Raw genomic sequence first — 27,962 nt, 5'->3', positions numbered from 1 at the left:
GTTGTGAAGTAATAAAGATAATTTGATTCTCCAAAAATAGAACTTTGAGTGTATGTGGGGGGGGGGGGGGGAGGGGGAGAAACTGTGGAAAACCAGTGTGCAACACCCCCGCTCCCCTCCCCCGGCAATGTTATGCAATTTTTTAACATAACTTAATGGGTGAAAATATAAAATTAGAAAGAAAATGAACATTAGTACATTTGAGTACACAAATATAGTTCATTGTACATATACGCCAACCGTGCTTCTCACAGGTCTGTGTACGTAAACTGTTTTCCTTGCTGTCGCCTGGCATGGAGTGGAGGGGTAATGATGTGCACTGGGATGCCATGTGGTATGTTATGGGAATGTAGGGAGCAGCGACCATGGTGTTCTCTAAGGCCTGCAAAGGGTGGAAAGTCTGGATTTTTAGACCTGTAGGTCAATCAGGGTCTGCAGCAATTGGGTTTGCTGCCTCAGAAGACCTATGTCCTGATGCATTTCCCTCTTCTTGTCTTGCTGGGACTTCTGGGCCTTTTTCTTGTCCTCCCTTTTTCCATGTTGTCAGACATATTGGCCTTCCAAGCCCTTTGATCACGGTCCAGACAGCAGTGGCTCAAGAATCTTGCCGAACATGTCCTCCCTAGTCCTCTTCTTTCTATTTCTCCTGTCCCCTGGCCTAACCCCAATAGGTGAATAAAAAGCAGATGTCAGCTCTACCTCAGTTTGTTGTATGGAATGCAGTTCCTTGTAGAAGCGGCAGGTCTGCTTCATAGCTTGAGATCTGTTGTTGGCCTCTTCAGCCTTGTGGTATGCCTGGCAAAGTTCCTTTGCTGTCACGCAGCACTGCTACTGATCCCTGTCTTACCCCTTTGCCTGCATCCGCCATGCAATCTGGTTGTAGATGGTCACGTTTCTATGGCTGGTCCTTAGCTGTGTTTGCACAATCCTTTCTTCACACAGACCCACGAGATCCAGTACTTCCTGTTTACTCCAGGCAGGAGCTTGTCGCAGTTGGGCAGTTGCACAGAAGGGTGAGCTGCTAGGTGTACTCACTAAGGTGGGCAATTAGGAAAAGGCATTTCAAAAACATGCGGGGGGCAGGGATTGCATCTGTTCTCTGTGACCTCGAGGCAGTGAAGTTTAAAGTTGTGACTTTAAAGCAGTCACTGTCGCAAGGAATGGGGCATTGTGGGACAGCTGCTGGAGGACCTTTAGGGTCAACACAAGTTATATAGTATCTACTCCTGAGGGCATTCTGTGCCAAAAAAGTAAAAATTCTGTGCTCAATATTTTAAAATTCTGCAAATTTTATTTGTCAAATAAATGTGGAGGCTATCTGGGTGCGGGCGCTCACGGGGGGATCCAGGTGTTTGTGGGGGATCTGGGTGCAATGGTAATGGGACTATGCAGCAGAGTCCAGGTGCAGGTGATTGGGGCTCGGGGGGGGGGGGTCTGGGTGGGGAGGTTAGTGGGGGGTCCAGATGCTGATGGAGTGGGGTTTGGGGGAGGGATCCAGGTGCGGCTGGTTGGGGCTCAGTGGGGTTGGGATCCAGGTGCAGGTGGCTTGTTGGGGTGGTTCAGGAGCAGAGGAAGTGCAGCCCTTTCGGGGGGGGGGTTCTGAGTGTGGGGGCATGAGACTTGGTGGGAGGGTCTGGGTATGAGGGGTTCTGGATCCATGGGGGTTGGGTGGGTGGAGGAGCAGCTCCCTTTAGAGAGATCCCTCACCTTGCAGCTGAGGAGTGATGGGTGTCAGAAGCTGGTGTGAGAGGAGTTTGAAGAGCTTCCTGCAGCTGGCGGAGAAACTGGGGGGTGGGTCTGACCTGGCCCCAGATGCCATGCAGGGGAAGAGGAAGTCCCATACTCCCCATTAGGGACTAGCAGCTGAGCCTGGTGCAAGGTAGGAACCACCATCTGGGTCTTCCCCAGTCCCACCTACTGCCTCACAGTGATTTACCTGTATGCTGGCAGCCCTGGGCACCCAAACCATACTGCTAGGGAGGGTCGCATGACTGCTCTTGTGGCTTCCCTTTGCTTTCCCGTCAGAAAGTCCTATTTCTACAGGGAAACAAAGAAATCTGTGGGGGACGTAAATTCTGCACATGCACAGTGGCACAGAATCTCCCCAGCAGTAAGTATCCTCACTTGCACTGTGTTGACCTCAGTAGGTTGACAATGACTCTGTGCCATTTGAGGAGGTGGTTTTATTCCATCACTCTAATGAGGTGCTTATGTCAGCCAGAGAAAAAGTTGAATATAGACATGTGCACGAATAGTTCTATACAAGGTGACTTGCATCAGCCTATCTTCGTAGTGTAGATTAGGCCTCAGTCTTAAGTTCATTTTGAGTGTTTTCCTCTCCTGGCACACAAGTCGTCTTTAGATACTTATTCTGGGGTAGATACAAATGCTATGTCACACTGGGAAGCTAGAAATCTCCTCTTTCCAGTGGCATAAAGCTTCAGCTCCTAGCGATGTGGTGCTACAAAATATTGGGGTTAAAATTGTCATGATTTAACATTACAGGAAAGCTGTTATGTGCCCCAGGATTGAATTTTGCTTGAATTGAGGTGTAATAAGTGGAGTGGGGGGGTATCTCCTTCATTTGGGGAAGATTGTTTGTTTGTTTTATTTTTAATGGCAGCTATCTAAAGCTGCTAGGGAATTGGAATCTTTGTCCTGCAAAATTTGGCAGATTAGAGATAAAGGGAAGAAGATGATATTGGGTGCAGTTAGACCAGCAGGGACTCCTGTGCTGGACTCCCCTACTCCTTGGTATAAAAGAGAAGGTGCTGACAGCATGAGGGCACCTCCCCTTTGGAATGCATCTCCCTTCCCTACCCTGGTCTGAAATAGCCTAAGCCTGCTTACCTTCCAGGCACGCTGCAAAGCTCATCTATTTGAGTGGGCTGTCAGGAAGGGCTGAAGCCCTTGGGGGTGGGTTTTCTGTTTGGGGAGAAGGTGGGCTGGGAGGTTTAATTCATACGGGGCCTGCTGAGTGTTGATTACGATGCAATGTGTTGGGTGGTATGAGGCAGTGCTTTGTAACTCCTCGTTATTGTGTGTTTAAATTGATGTCAGTGGAGCTTAGAGCTCTGCATGGGTGTTCTTTTGTGTGGAGCTTTTAAGTCAAAATGAAAATAAATATATGGTTTGTACTAGCAGTGCTGTCTGGTTATTACTAATAAAAATGTACTTTTTGAGTCCACCTTTAGAGTCTGTGAAGTATAAATATGTGAAACCAGGGACTGAGCTTTCCAGGGCACGTAGAAATCTTTCCCAGGTGGGAAGCAAGCATCCACTTCTGTAGAATATAAATACACTTTCATTAAAAATAAATTCCATTTATAACCTTCGTGGGGGCAAAAGAAAGCTGTGAAGCATGAACCAAGTATAACCAATGCAGTAATGTCTTCCTAAGTCTGCAAAGAAACCGCTCTGGTGTCACTGCCTCTACTGGCAGAAGGGAGCATGGCTGCTGTTGTTGTTCCTAGGAATAGGGAGCCCCAGGAGGAGTGGGGGACACAACCACTCCAGTGGAGTGTTTTGTGTGTTTGTAGTGCTGACATCACCTGCCATCTGCACACAGGGCTCTGTGGAGGCTTGGGCTGGGGAGGAACAGCATAAATTGAGTTATTGGGGCCAGGTGATGCCCAGTAACGACAACTTGTCCTGGCTTGAACTGATTTATGAGGCGGGAGGGGGGCAGCTTTGATTTACCACCAGTATACGGAGGGCAGCAGAGTTCATCCAGCAAAAAAATGGGACCATAGGTGAATGCTTAGACAGGCTGGCAACAGGGTGGATTGATTGATATCACTGATTTTAATCATGATTTAAATTATCAGTTGTAAATGTGTTTTGCATTTGTACTTTTTAGTTATTTTCCTAAAGAAATGTTAATTCTTATTCGTCAGGAACCACTGACACATGTTGAGTTGCAACTAAATATAGTCTTTACACTAAATATGGTGCTTCTTCTTCGAGTGATTGTTCACGTCCATTCCAAGCAGGTGTGTGCACGCCAGCCAGAAGATTTTTCCCCTAGCTCTACATATCAATGTCAAAGAGCTGAGAGCGGTGCGTCTGGCATGCTATGCTTTCAAAACCCACATAGTGGGCAGGTGTGTCTCAGTCCTCACAGACAACACCTCAGCAATGTTCTATATCAACAAACAGGGGGGTGCACGCTTCTCTCCCCTGTGCCGGGAAGCCCTCATGCTGTGGGCCCTCTGTGTAGAACACTCGATCCACCTACAGGCGTCAGACCTCCCAGGGGTTCAGAACGCACTGGTGGACAGCCTCAGCCGGACCTTCCATGACCACAAATGGTCCTTTCAACCAGATGTGGTGAACTCAATCTTCCGATTCTGGGGTTCTCCCCAGATAGACCTGTTAGCCAATTGTGGCAACAGGAAGTGTCAGGTATTCTGCTCCCTTAGGAGTCACAGCCTGGGGTCCATCGGGGATGCCTTCCTTCTCTTTTGGGCGGACCACCTGCTCTGTGCTTTTCCACCTATCCCGCTGGTCCACATGGTGTTCCTCAAGATCCGCAGGGACCGGGCTCGAGCTATACTGATAGCGCCGGCATGGCTGCGCCAACACTGGTTCACCTCGCTCCTGGAAACTTCGGTGGCGGCTCCACTCACCTTACCGCTAGTCCAGGACCTGATCACACAGGACCATGGCAGACTCCGGCACCCAGATCTGGAGTCTCTTCACCTCACAGCCTGGATGCCCCATGGCTAAGCACCACGGAGCAGTCATGTTTGGACCAGGTCAAGCAAGTCCTCCTGGGTAGTAGAAAGCCTTCCACCAGGGCAATGTACCTTGCCAAGTGGAAACGTTTCTCCATCTGGGCCGAGCAACACTAACAGTTGCCTCTCCTTGCCCCCATACAGTTCATACTGGACTACCTCCTGCACCTAAAACATCAAGATCTGTCCCTGTCATCACTAAGGGTCCATTTAGCCGCCATCTCCGCCTTCCATCCAGGCTCAGATGGTTTCTCGATTATTATAATTTTTTTTTTTTTGTGTGTAAACCCTATAGTCAGTCGCTTCTTCAAGGGTTTGGACAGGCTCTTCCCACACACTCGTCAGCCTGTTCCAGCCTGGGACCTCAATCTAGTCCTATCTAGACTTACGGGCCCCCCATTTGAACCACTGGCCACCTGCTCGTTGTTGTATCTCTCATTCAAGGTTGCGTTCCTCATAGCAATTACCTCGGCTCGAAGGGTTTCGGAGCTCCGGCCCTCACGTCTGAGCCCCCTTACGCAGTTTTTCATAAGGACAAGGTCCAACTTAGACCTCACCCTGCTTTCCTCCCTAAGGTTGTTTCACATGGCTCAGGACATTTTTCTCCTAGTGTTTTACCCCAACCTGCACTCCTCCGATAGGGAGCGCAGGCTGCACTCACTGGATGTATGCAGAGCCTTAGCCTTCTATATAGAGAGAACTAAGCCATTTCGGAAGTCCGTCCAACTTTTTGTGGCCATGGTGGATAGAATGAAAGGTCTCCTCGTGTCCTCTCAGCATATCTCGTCGTGGATCAAATCTTGCATTAAGGAGTGTTACCGCTGGGGGAAGGTGCCTGCCACGCCGATTGTTGCCCACTCCACAAGGGCAAGGCACAGGAAGTAATTCTTGCTAGTCTGCGCTGATTGGGCCTCAACATTTATTGTGTCCAGTTTTGGGCACCACATTTCAGAAAAGATGTGGACAAATTAGAGAAAGTTCAGAGATGAGCAACAAAAATGATTAAAGGTCTAGGAAACATGACCTATGAGGGAAGATTAAAAAAATTGGGTTTGTTTAGTCCGGAGAAGAGAAGACTGAGGGTGGGACACGATAACAGTTTTTAAGTACATAAAAGGAGGAGGGAGAAAAATTGTTTTCCTTAACCTCTGAGGATAGGACACGAAGCAATAGGTTTAAATTGCAGCAAGGGCTGTTTAGGTTGGACATTAGAGAAAACTTCCTAACTCTCAGGGTGGTTAAGCACTAGAATAAATTGTATAGGGAGATTGTGAAATCTCTGTCTAACCTGCTCTTAAAAATCTCCAATGACGAACGCCTGTCAGGGATGGTCTAGATAATACTTTAGTCCTACATTGAGCGCATGGGACTGGACTAGAAGGCTTCTTGAGAGCCCTTCCATTCCTACAATTCTGTCCTCCAGACAGTTAAAATCCTTTTAAGTCCCGTCAGTGCTCCAATACAGATATCTCCTCTATTTGTCAGGAAACTACCTTGTTGTAGCTAGGTTCCCCTGCCATTGTGATTATTGTAGTATAGATGGCCTTGCCTTGTTATCTAGCTTCATGTATAGCTTTTTGACATCTACAATTTAAGCATCTTTTTTATTTTGTGGTACTTCTGAAAATGTGGATACAGACTCAGGATTCTTAGATGTATAGTGTTTTGTCTTACTGATGCAAAAATGTATGTTTTGTGAAAAACATTAAGACCATGAGGGTTTTGGTGATAATAGCTCTCAAGAGCAATCATCTTGTTCAGAAGACCATTTTAATTTCTGGTAATGTCCTCTCCTACCTTTTCTGTTTCCAAAACATTATTAGGGGTCTGTCCATAGATTTAACTTCTGTACAGATATAGGTTTTTTGATTTTAATACTCACTTGGCATATATTCTTATGCTGCTGTCTGCTGATCCCTTGACATTTTACTAATGTTCCAATGATGGACAGTTCTGAAAATGGTAATTCATTATTTATTATTGTGAGAAACAGCTGTGGAATACCTCTCTGAGACAAGGGTTATTTTAATTGTTATTTTTCCTTTAGGGTGAAATGCCGGTCAAGATCTTGGTGTGCAATATCTCTCACGATGAAGAGCCGGATACCTCTTGTTCTCCTTGCCTGCGGCTCATTTAACCCCATCACAAACATGCACATGCGTTTATTTGAGCTGGCTAGAGATCACCTTCATCAAACAGGTCAGTAGGATGGAGTTTATGCAGCCCTCTTGGGGAACATGGAGTATTTGAAATGAAAGGGAGGTTGGATTTTCCAGTCTCGGGACTAAGGGCTGATTGGCTGTCATTTTAACATTTTCATGGTCTTATTTTTTGCTAATTAAGTATGACTCTTTGATAACACACTTGATGGAATGTTGAATAAAGAAATTCTAGTGTTACCGCCTCCTGTTGAGTCTAGTTACCCACCGTGGAGATTTTATAACAAGGTGTTCGCACAATTGCAGTTAGTTTTGTCAACAGTTTTAAGATCTCATTTGCAGTGGAAATTTGCTGCATGCTGTAGGTCTGGTGAAAGGGCGCCCTTCTTTGGTACAGAGAAGAAGCATTGATGTTGAAATTTTGGGATTTTATGATGAGGTAGTAATTTAATATGAAGAAATGGTGCAGTTTGCAGTTTTGACTGCCATGTAAAACTGGGAAGGGGGGAAAAAGTGAGATTCATTACCCATATTCATTAAGGGCTAGAACTTTCCTCCCCTAGCAAAATAGTCTACATGAGGGACAAGAGGTCAAAATTTCAGCAAGCTAGGAAATCTCAGCAGCTAAGCGGAGTGGCTAGTGGCCTAGAGAATCGTCAGTTTAAAAGAAAGCAAGAATCTGAAGCAGCACAGTGTTGCTATGAAGGAAAGAATCCCAACATTGATTAACTCTTAATTCCTGAGTGCTTTCTCCCAGAAATTGTCAGGGAGTGGGGATAAGTAATTGATCGGAAGTGGCGGGGGGGCAGGGGGATGTAAGGAATGGGTAGGGAGATAAGGCATTTGAAAGTGATTGGAGAATAGCATTAGCAAGAATTGTTTGGTCAAACATGGGGATCCAGAAATGCTGCTAACCTGCATTGGTTAGAGAGCAGCACTTGCATGCTAATGGCATGCTTTGAGAGGAAACAGAGTGGTTTTCTGGAGGGAGAATTGCTGCGCTCTCGCTGTGGTACTAAAGGGTTTCAATCCTCTTTTGGGCTACTGCTCCCCGTGCTGTACAGCTGGACAAAGAGAGTATGGGCAGGGGTAGGAGTAGGAGTGGGTCATGACTCCATCTGCTCCAATATGCAAGGCAGCAAGCTGAGGTGGTGTGAAGTGGGAAACAATCTGATACTGGAACAGGCCAGTGGCTGATTGCTTTCCCCGAAGGAAGGACTGAACCTGGAAATGAATTATGACTGTCTGAATCACAGTTCATTCCCTGGTCTGCTCTAAGGGCAGTGCAGCCAGGCACTGCCCCTCACTCTGGCAGATTGTTAAATCATAATTTAGCCCAAATTTTATTAGAAATGTGCCTTTGGAAGGTTGGAATGAAAGTTTTGCTTTGCAGTGTGACTTTCAATTCTTTGATATGTGATAGGGTTGTTGAATTGAAATTGAATGAGTTAGGCTGTTGTTGTGTCAGTGTGATGAGTGGTGGAGTTAGTGGGCTAATGTTTGGTGATTGGTATTTTTTTTTTTTTTTTTTACTTTTTCATTTAATCAGTGTCAACACAGGTAATTGAGTAATGCACATTGTACAGTACATCCTTCCTTCTGTTAAAACAAATAGACCTGTTGTTCACTTATTTATTTTACACTTAGAAGGTCTCCATCATAAGAGTATCTTCTGTTAATGCATAGAGATTTACTAATATAAATAGTCTAAGCAATAAGGGGAATATTTATCTCATGGTCTTCTGTAGCACCATAAATGTGCTTTCTAAGTGCTTCCCAGGTAAACTAGATCTGCATACCAATAGCTTTGTGGAATCTTCTCCCAGGGCTATGGGAAGTTTTACTTGAGGTAACTAGATAGATTTAAAAAAAAAAAAATCATTCGAGCTGTGGTAGGGAACTCTCTAAGAGAAGGGTCTGGTAGCATGCCCTAGACCAGGGGTCGGCAACGTTTGGCACGTGGCTCGCCAGGGTAAGTATCCTGGCGGGCCGGGCCAGTTTATTTACCTGCTGATGCGGCAGGTTCGGCTGATCGCGGCCCCACTGGCCGCGGTTCACCGTCCTGGGCCAATGGGGGTGGTAAGAAGCAGCGCGGGTGAGGGATGTGCTGGCCGTGGCTTCCCGCCGGGGCGGCGAACCCCAGCCAGTGAGGGCCACGATCGGCCGAACCTGCCGCATCAGGAGGTAAATAAACTGGCCCGGCCCGCTAGGGTGCTTACCCTGGCGAGCCGCGTGCCAAACGTTGCCGACCCCTGCCCTAGACATTGGTCACACTCTGAGTTAGTCTCCTCCAGAAGCTTGTTTCACAGTAGAATCCCTCACCCAGAAAGCTTAAATGCTTCGTCCTTCACTTTGTCTGCTGCATTGTTCCAGAGGAATGCAGATATCTGGGCAGGATGTGGATAGAGATGTGCTTGCTGATGTAACTGAGTCCTGATTGATTGATTGGCTTGGAAGATGAGGACCATGACCTACGCAGACTAGAAACCTATGATGGGGTCAGAGATCAGTGGTGCTGTGTCACAGAGGCCTGTTTCACTAAAAGGGGACCATGATCTGCTCTATTTTGCGTTGCTTCCGTCTTCAGATACAGGTGTTGTAATAATGCTCTCTGTGGGTAACAAACATAAGGAATCTGTGGCATGGTCCTTCTTCAGAAGGTGTGAAGTTGCTAGCAAGCTGAAGGTAGAAGAAAACATTTTTGGTTACTGATGCTACCTGGTTGTCTCTGCTCAATGATGAGTCAGACAGAAGCTATATAGCAGTTATACAATAGTATGCCTCAATTTCTCTTCACAGTCCTGCTTCACTGTTACGAATGGCATGAATCACCCTTTTGCATATAACATAACTGACATCATCTCTGGTAATTTTTTCCCATCTTTTTGCACACCTCTTCAGTTTCAAATGCAGGCTTTATATTCCTATTTCACATACTTTCCCACTTTAGGAATGGCATTTTATTGAGTGCCTTTAGATTTTCAGTTGTTTCAGATGTTCCCCTGCCATCTTTATAGTTTGTATGGATTCACACAGTTTCAATAGACAGTGAGAAAAGCCAATTCTAGAACCTGCCTGACATTAGGTGATTTGAAATATTTTTGATAGTATTCTGGTTTGTATATCTTCTGTTGGTTGGTGTCTCCTAGCTGGGTGCTCCAGACAAGCTCAAGAGGGGGTGGCAGACCAAAGAGAAGAACAGTGAAGATCAGTGAAGCTGCAGGGACCCCAGATCCATTCACCCAGCACATGCCATAAACATGTTGCTGCATGGTAAAACTCTCATTGTGGCCCCTAAGCTAGCTGGCTGCAGGAGTAGCTGGCATGTAGAAGACTGCAGGCTTTGACAGCCTCTCTTTTCTGCATCTGTGACTTTCCTGTGGATTTCCTTCAGTGGATTCCCCTTTCACCCTGAAGCATATAGTCTTCAGGAGAGTGGAGGAATGAGGAGGAGGATTGGGGTTAACAGACAGGGTTTTGAGAGGAGAAGAGTCAGCAAAAAAGAATATGGGGGAAGGAAGGAAGGAGAGAAAGGGGGGAAAAGTGAGAGAAAATGGACTGAAAGAAGATGAGATGGTTGCTGTGGTGTTAGGACATTGTTCAGTGGGGATAGGGAGGTGACACCCAACAGAGAGCACCAGCAAAACCAGTTGGGAACAACTTGAGTTACCAACTTGTATACATGTGCAAAGGCTGTATTGTAACCAGTATTACTTACTATTCACACCTTGCTTCTTCATGGCAAAATATGATTGCTGCTCTTTCCCCATAATTCAGATGTACACCATGCACGATACCTCAAAAACTTACAAAAAGCATGTCCATGACACACAGGAGTCAAATCAACCTGTCTCCTAGCTCTTCACATTTAACAGATGATACTAGAGATTTTTTTTCCTCTTTGTGTTTCCAATATATCCTGAGTTCTTCGATATAGTCTGGTACAATATGTTGATTATAGAGGCCCTTCTTACATGTATTACTAGTAGCTAATAATCCATCAGTAGAGTACCATAATATCATAGATGTTGCTCTGTCCTTCTGTGACCAAAAGCACCACTATAGTCACACGCTACACACTTGTGACGGAGTGTTGGGCAACAGCAACTGAGCCACTACAACTCTGATTAATTACTAGAACAGACCTTATTAAGAAGAGCTGTGTCTAATTGAGGCTGAGGAGAACTAAAAGGCCATATGGGAAAGGGGCTTGCAAAAAGATACCTTGCCTTAGGAGCTGAGGGCTTCCTAGGACTGTAGGGGTAAGGCTATATGGTGTGTAACGATGGTGGAAACAAATATTGTTAAGAAAGTGCATGGGGTGTTTTACCAGCAAAAAGGTCTCTGAGCTGTTTGTGGGCTTGAGCAGAGGCAAGAGCGAACTGGCCCTGCCACAATACCATTGTAATAATCTTTGTACAAAAATATGCCTTGTGAGGGTATCGTCTGAGAACTAATAATTCAGTGGTCAATATGGTGATATGTAAAGTTTTATAAATGCCCCCTGTATGATGATATTGGCAAACGTTCAAAACCAGACAGCCCTGCTTAAGTAAATGTTGTTAGACAGGTCCAAGGAATGTCTGTTTACTTCAATTTACATATAAGTAATAAATGGGGTATTCAAGCTAGCAGGGGGAGGAGATAGCAGGAAACAGAACCATTTGCATTTTAGCAAACACAACCCAACAAAAAGGAGGGGAGTGTCTGCTTGAATAAACATTACTTTCAAGGGTAACCCTGAGAAAAATCCACTTCAAAGGTTCACTGGACTATAAAAGAAAGAGGAGATCCCCAAGTTATCTCTCTCACCTAAGAAGATAAAGGCACCAGCACCTTTGAGCCTATGGGAGAGATCCCGACCAAGGAAAGGATCAGTCTCCATCTTGCTGGAAGACTGGGGGTGAAAAAGGCCATCTTAAACAAGGCCTTGAACCAAAATTGATAGATTCTTTTAGGCTCTTATGTGTTTTCACTTTTAATTGCCTGTAACCATTTCTAACTTTATCTCTTAGGATTTTAAGTGAATTCCAGTATATCTTCTTTTGATAATAAACTTGATTTTTTTAATCTAAACCACTCCAGTGCTGTGAATAAACTAAACTGTTTGGTAATTTCAGTTAAAGCAACAAACTGTTGAATATTGACTCTTTACATGGGACAATGAATCATAACTGTCAGAAGAGGGCTGGACTTTGCAGAACACATGTTTTGGGGAAAATCCAAGACTGGGAGTGTGTTGGGTTTACCCTGCAAGTGGTAACCAAGGCTTGTGGAAGCTAGAGTGTAACTGGTGTGTTGCTTGCGAACTGCTGGATCAGGACTGCCGCCATACACAGACACCCAGGGTGTGACCTGCATCTTAATAGACTGGTTATGAGCAGCACAGGTTGGGAGCTACAGAAGCAAAACATTGTGTGGCACCCAGGGTTACAGGGCAGCTGGTGACACAGCCCCTCACTAGTCTGGATTGCACCCCAGAATGTGACACCTTATCTCTTCTAGTTCTCTCCATTCCTAGCTCTGTTCCAAAAACAGCATCTCATCATGCACTGAACTCAAAGTTTGGAGACTTCCAACTCACTGCCCCTTCTGTTCTAATTACTCCCTCATCTACTTTGTGCCACTTTATTGTTACTTACTGTTGGGTGACGAGACAGTAACTATGACAGATTGTGGAGCGTGTCTGTTATCTTATGAGTTCTATTTTGGGTTAGTGAATGTCTTGTTATATTTCAGCCTCCAGTCTGAATGAAACCTTTAGTGTGGCTTTGAGAGTTCATTCTTGACACTTGACACCTAATGGACAGTCTATGTCTAGGAAGAGGTGACAGAGTCATTAAGGGCCTTCAACACTGAATGGCTCTACCCCAGCTGATCAATGCGTTTGCAGTTAGCAGGGGCAATATCTTTGAATGACTCTGCCCAGAAGCTGATGGGAACTGGAGCCTAGAAATTTCCAAGTGGAAGCACAAGAAGAGAAAAGGTGTCAGAGACTGTTTTAAAAGAGAAGTGCTCTCTAAGGCTATGTCTATGCTGGGAGAGTTTTTTCACCGAGAGTTTGGTTGACAATCAGAAAGCATTCAAAGAAAATCATTGTTGTGTGTTCACACTATCATACGCTGTCGGCACTGCGTGTCCACACTTGAGGCAGTCACATCGACAGTGAGACCAGTACACTGTGGGTAGCTATCCCACAGTTCAGCTCTCCACTTTCTGCCAGTAGGTGTTGAGGGAAGGCAGAGGGGATCATAGCGCATCATGGGTCCGGGCTCAATGTCCCATGATGCATTGCTTTCTGTCCCAGCATTTCATATGTTTGTCTTCAGTTAATGGCATTTTTCAACGTCCCTTGTTTTCTTCTTGCTCTGCCATGGAGCCCACACTGCTCTCCACTGCTCTGCTAGCTACCACTACCACATCGCGAATAACAGTGGAGTTAGTGTTGAAGCTCCAAAGTCAATAGAAATCACAGTTGTCTAAGGCGCTGTTCGACATGGATAGGAGCAACATTAGGTTGCTTTTGGCATTCACGCCACAAGTGAACATGGTGGAATGTTGCTTTTGGGCTCGGAAAACTAGCACTGAGTGGTGGGGTCACATAGTTATGCAGATCTGGGATGATGAGCAGTGGCTGCAGAACTTTCGGATGAAGAAAGCCACCTTCCTGGAACTGTGTGCTGAGCTTGCCCCAGCCCTGCGGTGCAGGGATACCCAAATGAGAGCTGCCCTCATGGTGGAGAAGCACGTGGCGATCACAGTGTGGAAGGTGACTACTCCAGACTGCTACTGGTCACGGATCAGTTTGGAATGAGGAAGTCAACCGTTGGACTGCGTTAACACAAGTGTGCAGGGCCATTAATTGCATCCTGCTGCGAAAGACTGTGATGCTTGGCAACATGCATGAAATAGTGGAGGGCAGAAATGGGTTTCCCTAACTGTGGAGGGGTGATAGATAGCATGTATATTCCAATTTTGGCACCGGATCACCTTGCGACAGAATACATCAATAGGAAGGGGTACTTTTCCATGGCGTTGCAGGTGCTTGTGGATCACCGTGGCCGTTTCACTGACATCAATACGGGAAGGTGCATAACACACGTATCTTCGGGAATATCAGCCTTTACAGAAAGCTGTGAGTAGGGGCTTTCTTCCGAGACCAGAAGATCACCATAGGGGATGTCAAAATGCCCATAGTGATCTTGGGAGACCCGGCATATCCCTTAATGCCATGGCTCATGAAGCCGTACACGGAAAACCTAGATAGCAGTAAGGAGCGATTCAACAATAGGCTGAGTAGGTGCAGGATGACCATGGAATGCGCATTAGGCAGATTAAAGGATCGCAGGCGATGCCTTTATGGGAGGTTAGACCTCAGTGAAGAAAATATTCCCATGTCATAGCCGCATGTTGCATAGTATTGTGAAGGGAAGGGCTATTGGAGGGGCACAACAGGGGACAATTCAAATCAGGGAGGCTTCGAGGCAACATTTTGAAGATGAGAACTAGTAACATTTGTTGCTATGCTTGGGACTGCAGTGCTTAATGAAGTCGAGTTTTGCTAGGCCAAGAAGCACTTGCAATTGTTCAGGCCAAGGATTCAATGTAAGCAAAAGATTACAGTGCTTGTGTATTTGCTGATGCCTTTTGCTAGCATAACTTGCATGGAAACAAATAAAGAGTGCTTATCTTTCAAATAACTTTGCTTTTATTGCAAAACAAAAAAGCCACAACAGTGTGCGCGCGCGTGCACACACACATGCACATTCTCAAGGGAGAGGAGGTACCAGGGGAGGGCCGACTTTCAGAGCTGAGCTATCGTTTGTGAAGATGTCTGTGGGGGTGGGGCGCACGGGAAAGTGAGAAGTCCCAGAATACGGAAAGGAATGCGAGTGGAGTTTGCGGAGGGCATGGGAAAGAGTTGTGAATGTGCTGAAGGGGAGGGTGTGCACGCATGTGCTGAGTCTGCAACATTATGAGGGATGCAGCATGTCTGTTTGCCCCTCCAAAATTTTTATCATCCTCTCTGCTGCATCCCTACTGTAGGCCTTATTTTTCTTTTCTTTTTCTGCCTATCGCTTTCCTGCCATTGCCTGCATTCACTCTTCTCTGCTTCTGAGTGGAGTAGCACCTCCCTGAACATATCTTCCTTGCTCCATCTTGGGCACTTTCTTATCTGGCTGAGATGCTCAGCCAGTGTGTAGGGGGTGCCTTTCAAAGACAGATCTGGAGAAGCACAAGGAACAATACACAGAAGCATGATTGTTAAGTATACGTACAGCATTGAAACAGTTGAGTAAAATACACCACTGCTAACATACCAGTCACTTTCTTGCTGACCCTAGACAAGCACACGTGCCGGTGAACACCCCAAGCATGATGAGTTTACCCCGGGGCACTGGAGAAAAGCAATATTATAGGGTCTCGGGCACTTGACAGGGGAAAATATTCTAAAGATTCCCACCCTTTTCCACAGGCAGGGATCATTGTAGCAAACATCTCACTCTTGAGGGTAACTAGAGAAGCAAGGGTGAATCCACTACATGCTGTTAGCTTTTGCCTTGGTCCCTATGCTGTTCGCCTCTGTGCTGCTTTGGTCCCTCCTCAAGTGATTGCAGAATGATGCGGGAAAGTGTCCCTCAATGGGGGAAGGAACAAAGCAGCTCTGCCAAGGAGCCTTCGGCAGAGGATTGCTGAGTACCTCCAGGAAAGCTTCCTACAGATCCTTGTAAAGCTGAATTCTCTGAAATTACACATTGCAGCCTTGAACAGTGTTTCTTCTCTGATTTCTTCTCGCTGAACATGAAAATATTCCTTATGGGGTAGAGCTTTTAAGTATGACTCTGGTCCTCAAATGCCCTCTTTGGAGACGCTGGTCCTAATGCAAAGTACATTGAAGTCAATAGACTCCTTATCATCCTTATCTGCTTCCTTTGTACCCCTTACATTCAGTCATGTTGGTATTCTTCACAGTGATCACTTCAGTCAGGAGAATTTCACAATTGGGATCCCTATAAATGGAACCACAATGCCTTATTATTCACATTGTTGTTTTCAGGATGGAGGTTTCATGCTTCATTCCCAAACAAAACACTAGTTTTCACAGATCACAAGTTGCTGCTTTTCCTTTCTTCTATCCAAATCCGAAAGACCCTATATGGGTGGAGTGGTGTTTTGAGAAAATGTGGTGTGAAAATTGTGATCTGAGCGGAAAGTAATTTTATTATAAACTTGATGTGTAGAAAGCACTCTTGATCCTTGTTCATCCTCAACTACTAATCAGTTAAAGGTAGGGGGCTTCAAAGGCCGCAATAGCCAGATGGATTAAGCCAGGTAGTGCTTGGAGGATTCATGTCCAAGTAGACTCCTACATGGTGCCCATCACCATACTAACTTCATGCCTTGTATATGTTAATGAATTTATTCTAACACCCATCTGTGGTAGTGAAGGAGTTCCCACCCATCCTATGAAGAGATTTGCAAGGTTGCAGTAGGGTCTTCCACTACCACTTTCACCAGTGACTCAGTAGTTTACTTCCTTTTCTAAATATGTAGATGACAGCTATCTCAAAGTTTTTCTTCTCATAGATTGCTTTTTCTTATTTCCTCCCAGAGGATTATCTGACACAAAAGTGAAAAATGTTGTCTTGCCTGTTAATTTTTTTCTTGACAATCTCTTCCTCAGTTCGTTTTATGACTATAAATCTGGAATGATATCCCTTTATAATACTTTTTAATTTGTAAAGAGTATTGGGTGACTAATCTCTCAGCTTTTGCAAATGGCTGTAGGGCCAAAACATTGGACATCTAATACTGCTTGACTCAGTTAAATATAACCTATATATAAGATAAAGAATTTGGCTTAAATAGAATGTTGAAAAAATATGGTTTTCATTTCACTGACATTAATATGTTGAAAGGTCTCCAGGGAACATTGCTGCTCTTTTGTGGATTAAAGACAAACTATAAACATTACTTTAACATAAGCCTTTTATTTTGTGATTTAATGTATGCATGGTCATACACAGACAAAGAATTGTTAGAAAAATTAAATCATCCAATTAGCTAACTGGGTTCTGAAAACCAAGCAAGTGTCTTAGTAGCTGTTTTTTTTTTAATGAAGAAATAAAAATATTTTTATAAATATTTGCTAGTGTGCATCTATACTTTAACAATTAAAATACAAGATTACATCTTTATTATTTCCAAATGGACATGAGTATTCTTCACTGAGGTGTTGAGCAGCTGCCCCCCAAAAGGTGATTGCATTTCATTTGTGAACAAAGGGTGTTCGTGTGTCTGTGTTTAAAAAAAAAAATTATAAAATTGATATAAGCTGTTCCTGCAAAGATTTACACGTGATTAACTCTATACACTGTGAGTAGTCTCATTGAAGTGAAGAAATACTGACTCTGCTCTCCCTCTTCCAAAAATCATTCAAATTCTCCCAAACCAAGTTCCTGTCTGCCATGATCATAGATTCATAGATTCTAGGACTGGAAGGGACCTCGAGAGGTCATCGAGTCCAGTCCCCTGCCCTCATGGCAGGACCAAATACTGTCTAGACCATCCCTGATAGACATTTATCTAACCTACTCTTAAATATCTCCAGAGATGGAGATTCCACAACCTCCCTAGGCAATTTATTCCAGTGTTTAACCACCCTGACAATTAGGAACTTTTTCCTAATGTCCAACCTAGACCTCCTTTGCTGCAGTTTAAGCCCATTGCTTCTTGTTCTATCCTTAGAGGCTAAGGTGAACAAGTTTTCTCCCTGTTCCTTATAACACCCTTTTAGATACCTGAAAACTGCTATCATGTCCCCTCTCAGTCTTCTCTTTTCCAAACTAAACAAACCCAATTCTTTCAGACTTCCTTCATAGGTCATGTTCTCAAGACCTTTAATCATTCTTGTTGCTCTTCTCTGGACCCTTTCCAGTTTCTCCACATCTTTCTTGAAATGCGGTGCCCAGAACTGGACACAATACTCCAGCTGAGGCCTAACCAGAGCAGAGTAGAGTGGAAGAATGACTTCTCGTGCCTTGCTCACAACACACCTGTTAATACATCCCAGAATCATGTTTGCTTTTTTTGCAACAGCATCACACTGTTGACTCATATTGAGCTTGTGGTCCACTATAACCCCTAGATCCCTTTCTGCCGTACTCCTTCCTAGACCGTCTCTTCCCATTCTATATGTGTGAAACTGACTTTTCTTCCTAAGTGGAGCACTTTGCATTTGTCTTTGTTAAACTTCATCCTGTTTAACTCAGACCATTTCTCCAATTTGTCCAGATCATTTTGAATTATGACCCTGTCCTCCAAAGCAGTTGCAATCCCTCCCAGTTTGGTATCATCCGCAAACTTAATAAGCGTACTTTCTATGCCAATATCATGGGCACTATATTTGCCCTTTTCCAGTCTTCTGGAATCTCTCCCGTCTCCCATGATTTTCCAAAGATAATAGCTAGAGGCTCAGATACCTCCTCTATTAACTCCTTGAGTATTCTAGGATGCATTTCATCAGGCCCTGGTGACTTGCAGGCATCTAACTTTTCTAAGTGATTTTTAAGTTGTTCTTTTTTTATTTTATCTGCTAAACCTACCCCCTTCCCATTAGCATTCACTATGTTAGGCATTCCTTCAGACTTCTCGGTGAAGACCGAAACAAAGAAGTCATTAAGCATCTCTGCCATTTCCAAGTTTCCTGTTACTGTTTCTCCCTCTTCACTAAGCAGTGGGCCTACCCTGTCTTTGGGTACTATGCTGCATTAATGTGAATGGACAAAGTAATCTCAGGTGGATTTTAAATTGATAGGGCAACCAGGAATATCTTTGGGCTGATCCCAGAGGGATTTACAGAAATTTTTGTTTTGGCCTGCTGCTGTAAACCCCAGAAGACTGGCCACCTCAAGGAGTTGCCAATTAGCTGAGTTGGTGAAAAGGACAGTAGGCTGGATATATACACAGAAGAGCAGTGCCTTGCGCTTCAGGTAGCATGCAACTTTCCAGCGTCACTTGTCCTATCTCTCTTCCGCCTGGTCTGTCACCAAGTGACGTGATGTAATCTGAAGGGAATGAGGAGCACTCACTAAATCTGTTCCTTCACCTGGTCAGGTTGGGTCCTGCCTGCTGCACTTGCAAAAGGCCCCTGGATATCAGTCACCAGCTGTCCACTGCCTACTAACAAATTTAGGGGCCCTTTCCTGTACTAAACCTGAATCCCAATGCACAAGGAATTTCCCTTAATTGACACTGAGCAACTCTGGATATTTAGTGGAAATAGCCTACATCAGGTCTAGGGTAAAAGAATACATGTTGCTTGAGAGAGGTTTCTTTTGTTTTGTTTTTTGTCTGGGAGTTGCAATGTATTTAATCCAGCAGCCGTAATGCAGTAAAGGAAAATGTTTGCTCCCAGGTGTTGGGTCAGTGTCAGGTTTAATTAATGTCACAGCAGTTACTGCTATGAGTTTAACTTTGATTTTCCATTACAAAATGTAAGTTGGGAGAATTAAATACTGCATGATAAAGTATTTCAGTGAAATGTAGAGGTGAGGTTGAATGTAATCTGTAGTAATTCTGTTTAAGCCTGCAGCAGTGCTATCTTCAAAGCTCTGGAGTTTAGAGAGGTGCCAAGTAACATAAAACAAATATATAAACTCTTTTTGTTATGTTTTTAATCTTGGTTTAATTTAGACGACTTATTAATCAAATGAAACCATTTCAATAGAGAGAAGTAAATTTTCCACGTGGTGAGCTAGAAGTAGGACACAGAACTCTAGCCATTGGTAATAGCTAATATAATATGCATTTCCATTACACATCCATACCGACATACTGCTAATTTAAACTCTCCTGTATTATTGGGAAGGTTCTATTTTTGGCAATTAATGTGGAAAAATAATTAGATTTAAACTGTAGGGCCTAATCCTCTACAGGCATATGCAGGTGTAACTGCATGAAATAATAGGAATTTCATTAATTTTGTCAGCAGTGAATCTGGTTCCTACAGACTAATCTAGATGATGCTAAATTAAGACCAGTATTTGGCAACTTTATATTTTCAAAGTATTGTACAAAGATTAACTGATTTACTCTAATCCAATTAAACAAGTTTTTTATTGAGATAAAGGTGGTAGAGCCCTGGGACTTTTTTTTTTTTTTTTTTAATCCCGCTTCCATCCTGCACCACAATTCCAACTCACTCCCCCCCCAACATTGTTTCTTGCATTTTTATCCCACTCCACCTGCAAAAACCTTAGATCCCACAAATGCCGCAAGAGAGACCGATTCCACCATCCCGCTACTTAAAAAAACCAAAAAAACCCAGAAAAGCACACACACATGCACAACGTGGTTGTTTTTATATATATAAAGAAATAAAAACAAACCGAATTCAGACAATTTTTTACCACTAGAAGGATAAAACAAATCTTGCTTAAACCATGTAAAAATACTTTAACTCCTGTTCTAATAGACATTAAATCTTTCTTTCCCTTGTTTAAATGTAGGTATTAAAACCTTTATTTAAAAAAAGAACAACTTGCTTTACATTACTGAAATTCTGTTTGACAAACTACGGTCATGTGTATATCACACAGAATGTCAAAACAAATTGCACCACAATTTTGCCTTAAAAGGTGCAGATTTTTTTTAATGATTATAAAAAGTAAGTTGTATTTTTAGAAATGGAAGCACCGTTGTAGAACTCTGAAATATACCATTCAAGTTATTTATATCTCAGGATTATTATTGCTTTTTGAAAAACATTTAATGGAAAAACTGCTCACAGCACTAGGGTTTTTGATAGAAATAAATTTTAAAAAGAGGCTCAAACTAATTCGGTAATAAGGTCAACTTAAACAGCCAGTGTACTTAAACTTGCATTTTATTTTCCTGCAAATTACTGCAGTATGTTTTGATTTGGGGTTTTTTGCCTACCCAATCCTGCCTGCAACAAAGTACATTTTACCCACTCCTGCTATTATGTTATCGGGTCCTCTAGGACCCCAGTCCCACTGCAGGGCTCTAAAAAGTAGTTTTGCAGACCCATACAAAATTGCTTGCAGAGCTGCTGTCTAAATTCAGTGTTAATTAGACCATTGCTTTCCCTACCCTTGTGCCCGTCCTAGTGAAGTCTTGTATCATTAAAATGACTTTTAAAAGACTAATTGGAATGGACCTGGTGACAACATGAACTACCACACTTCTCTAAACATGGCACTCTGCCTTTCTAATACCATTCTGATCATTATGGGAAGTGGAGATAATCCCAAGGACCATAGAAATAAATATACTTATGCTAATATAGAAAAAAACACCAGAAACAAAGAGGTAGAGAATAACTGTAACACTCCCCTTAAGCAACAATCTCATATGGATGGGAATTCCTCTTGAGACTGTGTATCTCAAGTACCAGCCAGCAGACTTTGTAGAGTGGCAGAATTCTAGCCCACGCTCCCCGACTCCCGCCTGCCTACCTGCCTATTATCTCACCTGATGGTGCTTTGCTGATCCCTTCCTGCCACACAGCCAGGCTAGATTCAAATTAACCCAACAACTCAGCCTAAAAAGTACCGTGAGCTCTTTATGAAAATGGTTCTCGATCTTTACCTTATTTTACCCTGCTTCCTTGCATCTAGCTCAAACCCTACTCCCATTTAGGAATAGGAAGGATCATTTTGACCCCATAATGCTTGTTTTCAAATGCCATGGGAGTCTTAACTCACAGGTTGAGAATCCAGGCTCTAGGTCATAGAATCATAGGATTGGAAGGGACCTCAGGAGGTCATCTAGTCCAACCCCCTGCTCAAAGCAGGACCAATCCTCAAACAGATTTTTTGCCCCAGATCCCTAAATGGCCCCCTCAAGGATTGAACTCACAACCCTGGGTTTAGCAGGCCAATGCTCAAACCACTCAGCTATCCCTCTCCAAAGACAATTGAAGTCAGAGATTCCTGTTGGCCTCAGTGGGCTTTGAAAGAGGCCTTTCATGTGGGTGAGGCAAGGGGAAGCTCACAGATGGACATCAGAGGCCCTTTTGGGGATGAAGAAGAGTCATTCAGTCATGGGTACATTCTGACAACAAGGAACCCAAAAGTGTGGAGCCATGTGCACTCATGTTTGTAGCTCTCAGCCTGCTCCCAAAGCCAGAAATTTACCATAAGAAACTGTGAGGGAGAAAATATCAGCTTGGTAAGGCAGGAGACCATGGAGAAATGACCTCTGAATTGTGGCAGTTAGCCAAACTACGGCAAGGTCACAGGTTAAAAAAAGGTGCTATTAAAACACACACCCCGAGGAAGTAATTGGGGTAAGCTGTAAAATGTGACTAAAGATTCACTGACACCTAAGGCCCTTATGCTACCCCCTTGGGACTTGGCTATTGACTTAAGCGATAACCAGGCTGCAAATGAATACTAAGTGATTAATGGGACTTGACATCCATAAACTAAACAAAAGAGTTGTGAGCCTACAGTACCAGAAGGAAAAATACTTACAATTTCCATAAAATTGGTACTTGAAATAATTTATATTAGAGCAGTTTGTCCATTTTACAAGTAATTTGTAATAATGTTTATTAATTGACAACAATTTATAGCTACTTATAATAAATGAATACTAAGCCAAGGCACAAAACAAGACAGAACTGGGGGAGGGAGAGGAATCAAATCAGTATCTTAGATGTCTGTATATTAATGCAAGAAGTATGGGGAATAAGAAGGAAGAACTCATAATGCTAGTAAATAAACACAACTATGACATAGTTGGCATCACAGAGACTTGGGATAATACGCATGACTGGAATATTTGTATAGAAGGGTACAGCTTGCTCAGGAAGGATAGGCAGGGAAAAAAGGGAGGAGGTTTTGCCATATATATTAAAAATGTATACACTTGGACTGAAGTTGAAATGGAAATAGGAGACCGATTTGTTGAAAATCTCTGGGTAAGGATAAAAGGGGTAAAAAACAAGGATGATGTTGTGGTAGGGGTCTGCTACAGATCATCTAACCAGGAAGAAGAGTTGGATGAGGCTTTTTTTTAAACCACTAACAAAAATCATCCAAAGCACAGGACTTGGTGGTGATGGGGGACTTCAACTACCCAGACATCTGTTGGGAAAATAACATAGCAGGGCACAGATTATCCAACAACTTCTTGGAATGTATTGGAGACAATTTTTTTATTCTAGAATGTGGAGAAAGTTACTAGGGGAGAGGCTGTTCTTGATCTGTTTTTGACAAATAGGGAGAACCTGGTTGAGCATTTGAAAGTGGAAGGCAGCTTGGGTGAAAGTGATCATGATTCTAAGGAATGGTAGGAGGGAGAACAGCAAAATAAAGACAATGGATTTCAAGAAGGCAGTCTTTAGCAAACTCAGAGAGTTGGTAGGTAAGATCCCATAGGAAACAAGTTTAAGAGGAAAAACAATTGAAGATAGTTGGCAGTTTTTCAAAGAGACATTATTAAGGGCACCAAGAGCAAACTATCCCACTGCATAGGAAAGATGGCAAGAGACCACACTGGCTTAACCAGGAGATCTTGAATGATCTAAAAATCAAAAAGAGTCCTACAAAAAGTGGAAACTCTTAGTCAAATTACAAAGAATGAATATAAACAAATAATTCAAGTATATAGGGGCAAAATTAGAAAGGCCAAGGCACAAAACAAGATCAAACTAGCTAGAGACATAAAGGGTAACAAGAAAACATTCTACAAATACATTAGAAGCAGAGGAAGACCAAGGACAGGGTATGCCTGTTACTCAATGAAGAGGGAAAGACAATAGCAGAAAATGTGGAAATGGCAAAGGTCCTTAATGACTTCTTTGTTTTGGATTTAACCGAGAAGGTCAGTAGTGATTGGACACCTAACATAGTGAATGCCAGTGAAAATGGGGTAGGTTCAGAAACTAAAATAGGGAAAGAGCAAGTCAAAAATTACTTAGACAAGTTAAATGTCTTCAAGTCACCAGGGCCTGATGAAATGCATCCTAGAATACTCAAGGATCTGACTGAGGAGATATCTGAGCCATTAGTTATTATCTTTGACAAGTAATGGAAGATGAGAGAGATTCCAGGAGACTGGAAAAAAGGCAAATATAGTGCCCATCTATAAAATGGGAAATAAGGACAACCCATGGAATTACAGACCAGTCAGCTTCACTTCTGTACCAGGAAAGATAATGGAGGAAATCATTAAGGAATCAAATTGCAAACATCTAGAAGATAATAAGGTGATAAGTAATAGTCGGCATGGATTTGTCAAGAACAAATCATCTCGAATCAACCTGATAGCTTTCTTTGACAGGGTAACAAGCCTTGTGGATAGTGGGCAAGCGGTAGATGTGTTATATCTAGACTTTAGTAAGGCTTTTGATACAGTCTCGCATGACCTACTCATTAACAAACTAGAGAAATACAACCTAAATAGAGCTACTATAAGGTGGGTGCATAACATGTTGGAAAACTGTTCCCAGAGAGTAATCATCAATGGTTCACAGTCATGCTGGAAGGGCATAATGAGTGGGGTTCCACAGGGATCAGTTCTGGGTCTGGTTCTATTCTATATCTTCATCAATGATTTAGATAATGGCATAGAGAGTATACTTATAAAGTTTGGATGATAGCAAGCTGGGAGGGGTTGCAAGTGCTTTGGAGGCTAGGATTAAAATTCAAAATGATCTGAACAAAACGGATCAATGGTCTGAGGTAAACAGGATGAAATTCAATACAGACAAATGCAAAGTACTCCACTAGGAAGGAACAATCAGTTGCACACATGCAAAATGGGAAATTACTGTCTAGGAAGGAGTACTGTGGAAAGTGATCTACAGGTCATAATGGACCACAATCTAAATATGAGTCAATGTAACACTGTTGCAAAAAAAGCAAACATCATTCTGGGATGTATTAGCAGGAGTGTGGTAAGCAGAACACGAGAAGTAATTCTTCCACTCTACTCTGCGCTGATTAGACCTCAACTGGACTATTGTGTCCAGTTCCAGGCGTCACATTTAAGGAAAGATGTGGACAAATTGGAGAGAGTCCAGAGAAGAGCAACAAAAATGATTAAAGGTCTAGAAAACATGATCTATGAGGGAAGATTGAAAGAACTGGGTTTGTTTAGTCTAGAAAAGAGAGGACTGAGAGGGGACATAACAGGTTTCAAGAACCTAAAAGGTTGTAAGAAGGAGGGAGAAAAATTTCCTTAACCTCTGATGATAGGACAAGAAGCAATGGGCTTAAATTGCAGCAAGGGAGGTTTAGGTTGGACATTAGGAAAAACTTCCTAACTGTCGGGGTGGTTAACCACTGGAATAAATTGCCTAGGAAGGTTGTGGAATCTCCATCACTGAAGATTTTTAGGAGCAGGATAGACAAACACCTGTCAGGGATGGTCTAGATGGTGCTTGGTCCTGCCATGAGTGCAGGGGACTGGACTTGATGACTTCCCGAGGTCCGTTCCAGTCCTATGATTCTAATTACCATTATCCATTTCCCAAATTTTATTTATTATATAAAATTTGGGAAATGGATAATGGTAATTAGAATCATATATATATATATATTCTTTGTGATGTTCGGGTATTCTTTTAGCTTTTAGTTACTTTAAGTAATTAAAATATACTAAGTAATTATTACAACTATTTTAATTATAAGTAGCCCTTAGAGAACATTGTAAATAACAAGTGACTGTTTCATTTTGGATCAGTAGGAACTGCATATGCAAAGTACCTTTGAAAATCAAACCATTTATTTAGGTGCCAAAAAGGTTTTGGTGCAAAATTTTAGGCATCCAACTTCAAAAACATTGGCCAAATTCCATTTAACGCAAAGGGATTAACCCATCTAGCTGAGAGAAAAAAAAATGGTAACTAAATTTCAGAGATTACCCATGTAGATTGTTTTTACAAAAGAGACTTCTGAGCAGGCCAAGAAAGGGAAATTGCCATAAGGGTACTGTCAATCAGAAATCCTCTATTTGCCAGGAGTCAGAAGACAGGGAGTAGTAATCTCAAGGTACAGTTCCACTCTGAAAAGTGACAACATAAAATTAGCATGTTCTTACCTGATTATTATTTATATTGTAGTAGTGCATAAAGACCCCAACTGAAATCTGGGACCCATTGTATTAGGTGCTCTCCCAAAGAGGTTGCAGTCTAAGTAGATAACACAGACAAAGGAAGCATTATTTTACCTGTAGCTGAGGCAGAGAGAAATTAAGTGAGTTGCTTACAGTCAGACAGGAGGTGTATGGTAGAGCCAGGAATTGAACCCTTGCTACTGCGGCTACAATGCTATTTATACTTGCACTAGCTCAATGAGAAGGCAGAAATTTGCCTCAGGACCTTTATTACTGGTCAGGTTTTACTGGTGACAAAGCAGAGGAAGGAAGGAAACAACCCAGTTTCGCTTTCATATCCTAGGTTGTGTTTGTACGGCTGGCAGTAAGGAAGAGCTCTTTGTACTTGTAAACTGAGCAATGTCACCAGACAATAAATATGGCCATTTTTACAATGTACCTTTAAGTCATGAGAGCCACACACTTTGAATCTGTTGGCATGAAGACAGAGGGGGAGAGCTGTTAAATTATAAAAGGAAAGAAATCTCTTTGGGCTTAGTACGTATTCCCAATGGGGAACAAAAGCCTTTCATTGAGACCATCTCCCATACTCTGGAAGAATTTACAACTCAGTAAATTATAACAGGAGATCTCACTTTTACAGTACATCTTAAACTAGACAGGTCAGATTGCAGCTGGAGAGAGGATAAAAAGACCGGATAATACGTAATGCAAACAAAAAATGACAAAAAAAATCAGTAAGATTATTAAAGAGTTGGTGGAATTAAGAGCAACCATAAACACCTTTTTCCCTCATTCACATCAGCTATACCACATATGAGAATAGACAATAGTATGCACTCTTGCTTGCAATGTACAGGCATTCCCTAATGTAGGCAGAGATGAACCAGATTGTAGGGCCAGGCGATGCCCAAGTAATAGCAAAGATAAATATTGGTCAGACTTCAGGGGCACAACTCCCAATCAACAACTACCGATTAAGAGATGATGTGATTTTGAACTCAGATAAGAAAGGAAGGTATTTTCAAATCATGATGCAAGTGGGCCACAGGCAATGAAATGATAAACTCTACATTATAATATCAGGAAGGGTGGAGGAAAAGGCAGAGAAGCTAAAAGAACTAAGGAGAACAAAAGAGAACATTCTAATAAAAATCCTGAGGAAACCTGCAATCCTAAGAGGCCAGCTAGACACGATTCTGTCTGAAAAAAACAGAGACTTTAATAGGCTAGAGCAAAACTGCTAAGAGTAAGGAGACAAAGCAAATGAATGACTTGTATCTGAGGGTGGAAAGAGAGCAGAAATCCTTTATATCAGAGATCAGAAGGGGAGTCTGCAACACCAAACAAAAGAAATATCTGGAATCTTTGAAGATTTCTGTTAAAAAAAAAAAAAAAACTTTTTACCCTCCCCCCCCAAAGGATGAAGACACTGGCACTAGAAAAAGTAGGATTCTCATGCTCAAGGGGGGTGAGGGTGAACCCACCTGAGGAGTCTTTGTTATTTTGTAGTCAACTAAACTTTTGTTAGTTTAAAGTAAAAATTGATTTTTAAAAGCCCATGTTAAATACAAACACCAGGACAAGCAGTAATTGTAAAGCTTCAGAGTGACCACAGATGGCATTCAAAAGAAATTGATTTCTAAAGATAAAGTTTGAGTTCTCATTTGAGGGAGGAAAACCTGGAGAAAAATAGAATTCTGGTTGTTTTAAGGATAATTATGGGTGATTGGTATTTTATGGTAAGCTCAGTTTAAAGAGAATTATAAGTTGTAGGTGGAATGTCAAGAATATTTGGTATCAATGTATTAAAATGGAACTGAAGTCTTCTGGTGGAGGTTTGGAAACTAACCAAATAACCTGGGAAAGAAACAAGAATTCAAGTAGAAAGTAGTGCCACAGTTGAATAAATGTTGGTAAATCCTAGAAATGTAGGGCTCAAAAAGTCATCAAGTCCAACCCCCTGCACCTCAGCCAG

General features: G+C 42.7%; 1 protein-coding gene across 5 annotated transcripts in view; it reads left to right on the top strand.

The window, feature by feature from the left end:
- Positions 1-27,962, top strand: part of LOC128843068 (retinol-binding protein 1) — a 123,908-nt gene that overhangs the window by 21,588 nt on the left and 74,358 nt on the right. For all 5 annotated transcript variants that reach the window (XM_054039579.1, XM_054039581.1, XM_054039578.1 and 2 more), the window contains exon 2: positions 6,784-6,935. In XM_054039579.1, coding sequence (XP_053895554.1) covers positions 6,827-6,935 — 109 coding nt within the window. In that variant the 5' untranslated portion in view covers positions 6,784-6,826. The remainder of the gene's footprint in view (positions 1-6,783; positions 6,936-27,962) is intronic.

The sequence above is a fragment of the Malaclemys terrapin genome, chromosome 9 (genome assembly GCF_027887155.1).
Source record: "Malaclemys terrapin pileata isolate rMalTer1 chromosome 9, rMalTer1.hap1, whole genome shotgun sequence".
Taxonomy (NCBI): Eukaryota; Metazoa; Chordata; order Testudines; family Emydidae; genus Malaclemys; species Malaclemys terrapin.
The sequence above is the reverse complement of the archived record's forward strand: the minus strand, read 5'-3'. Positions and strand labels throughout refer to the sequence as shown.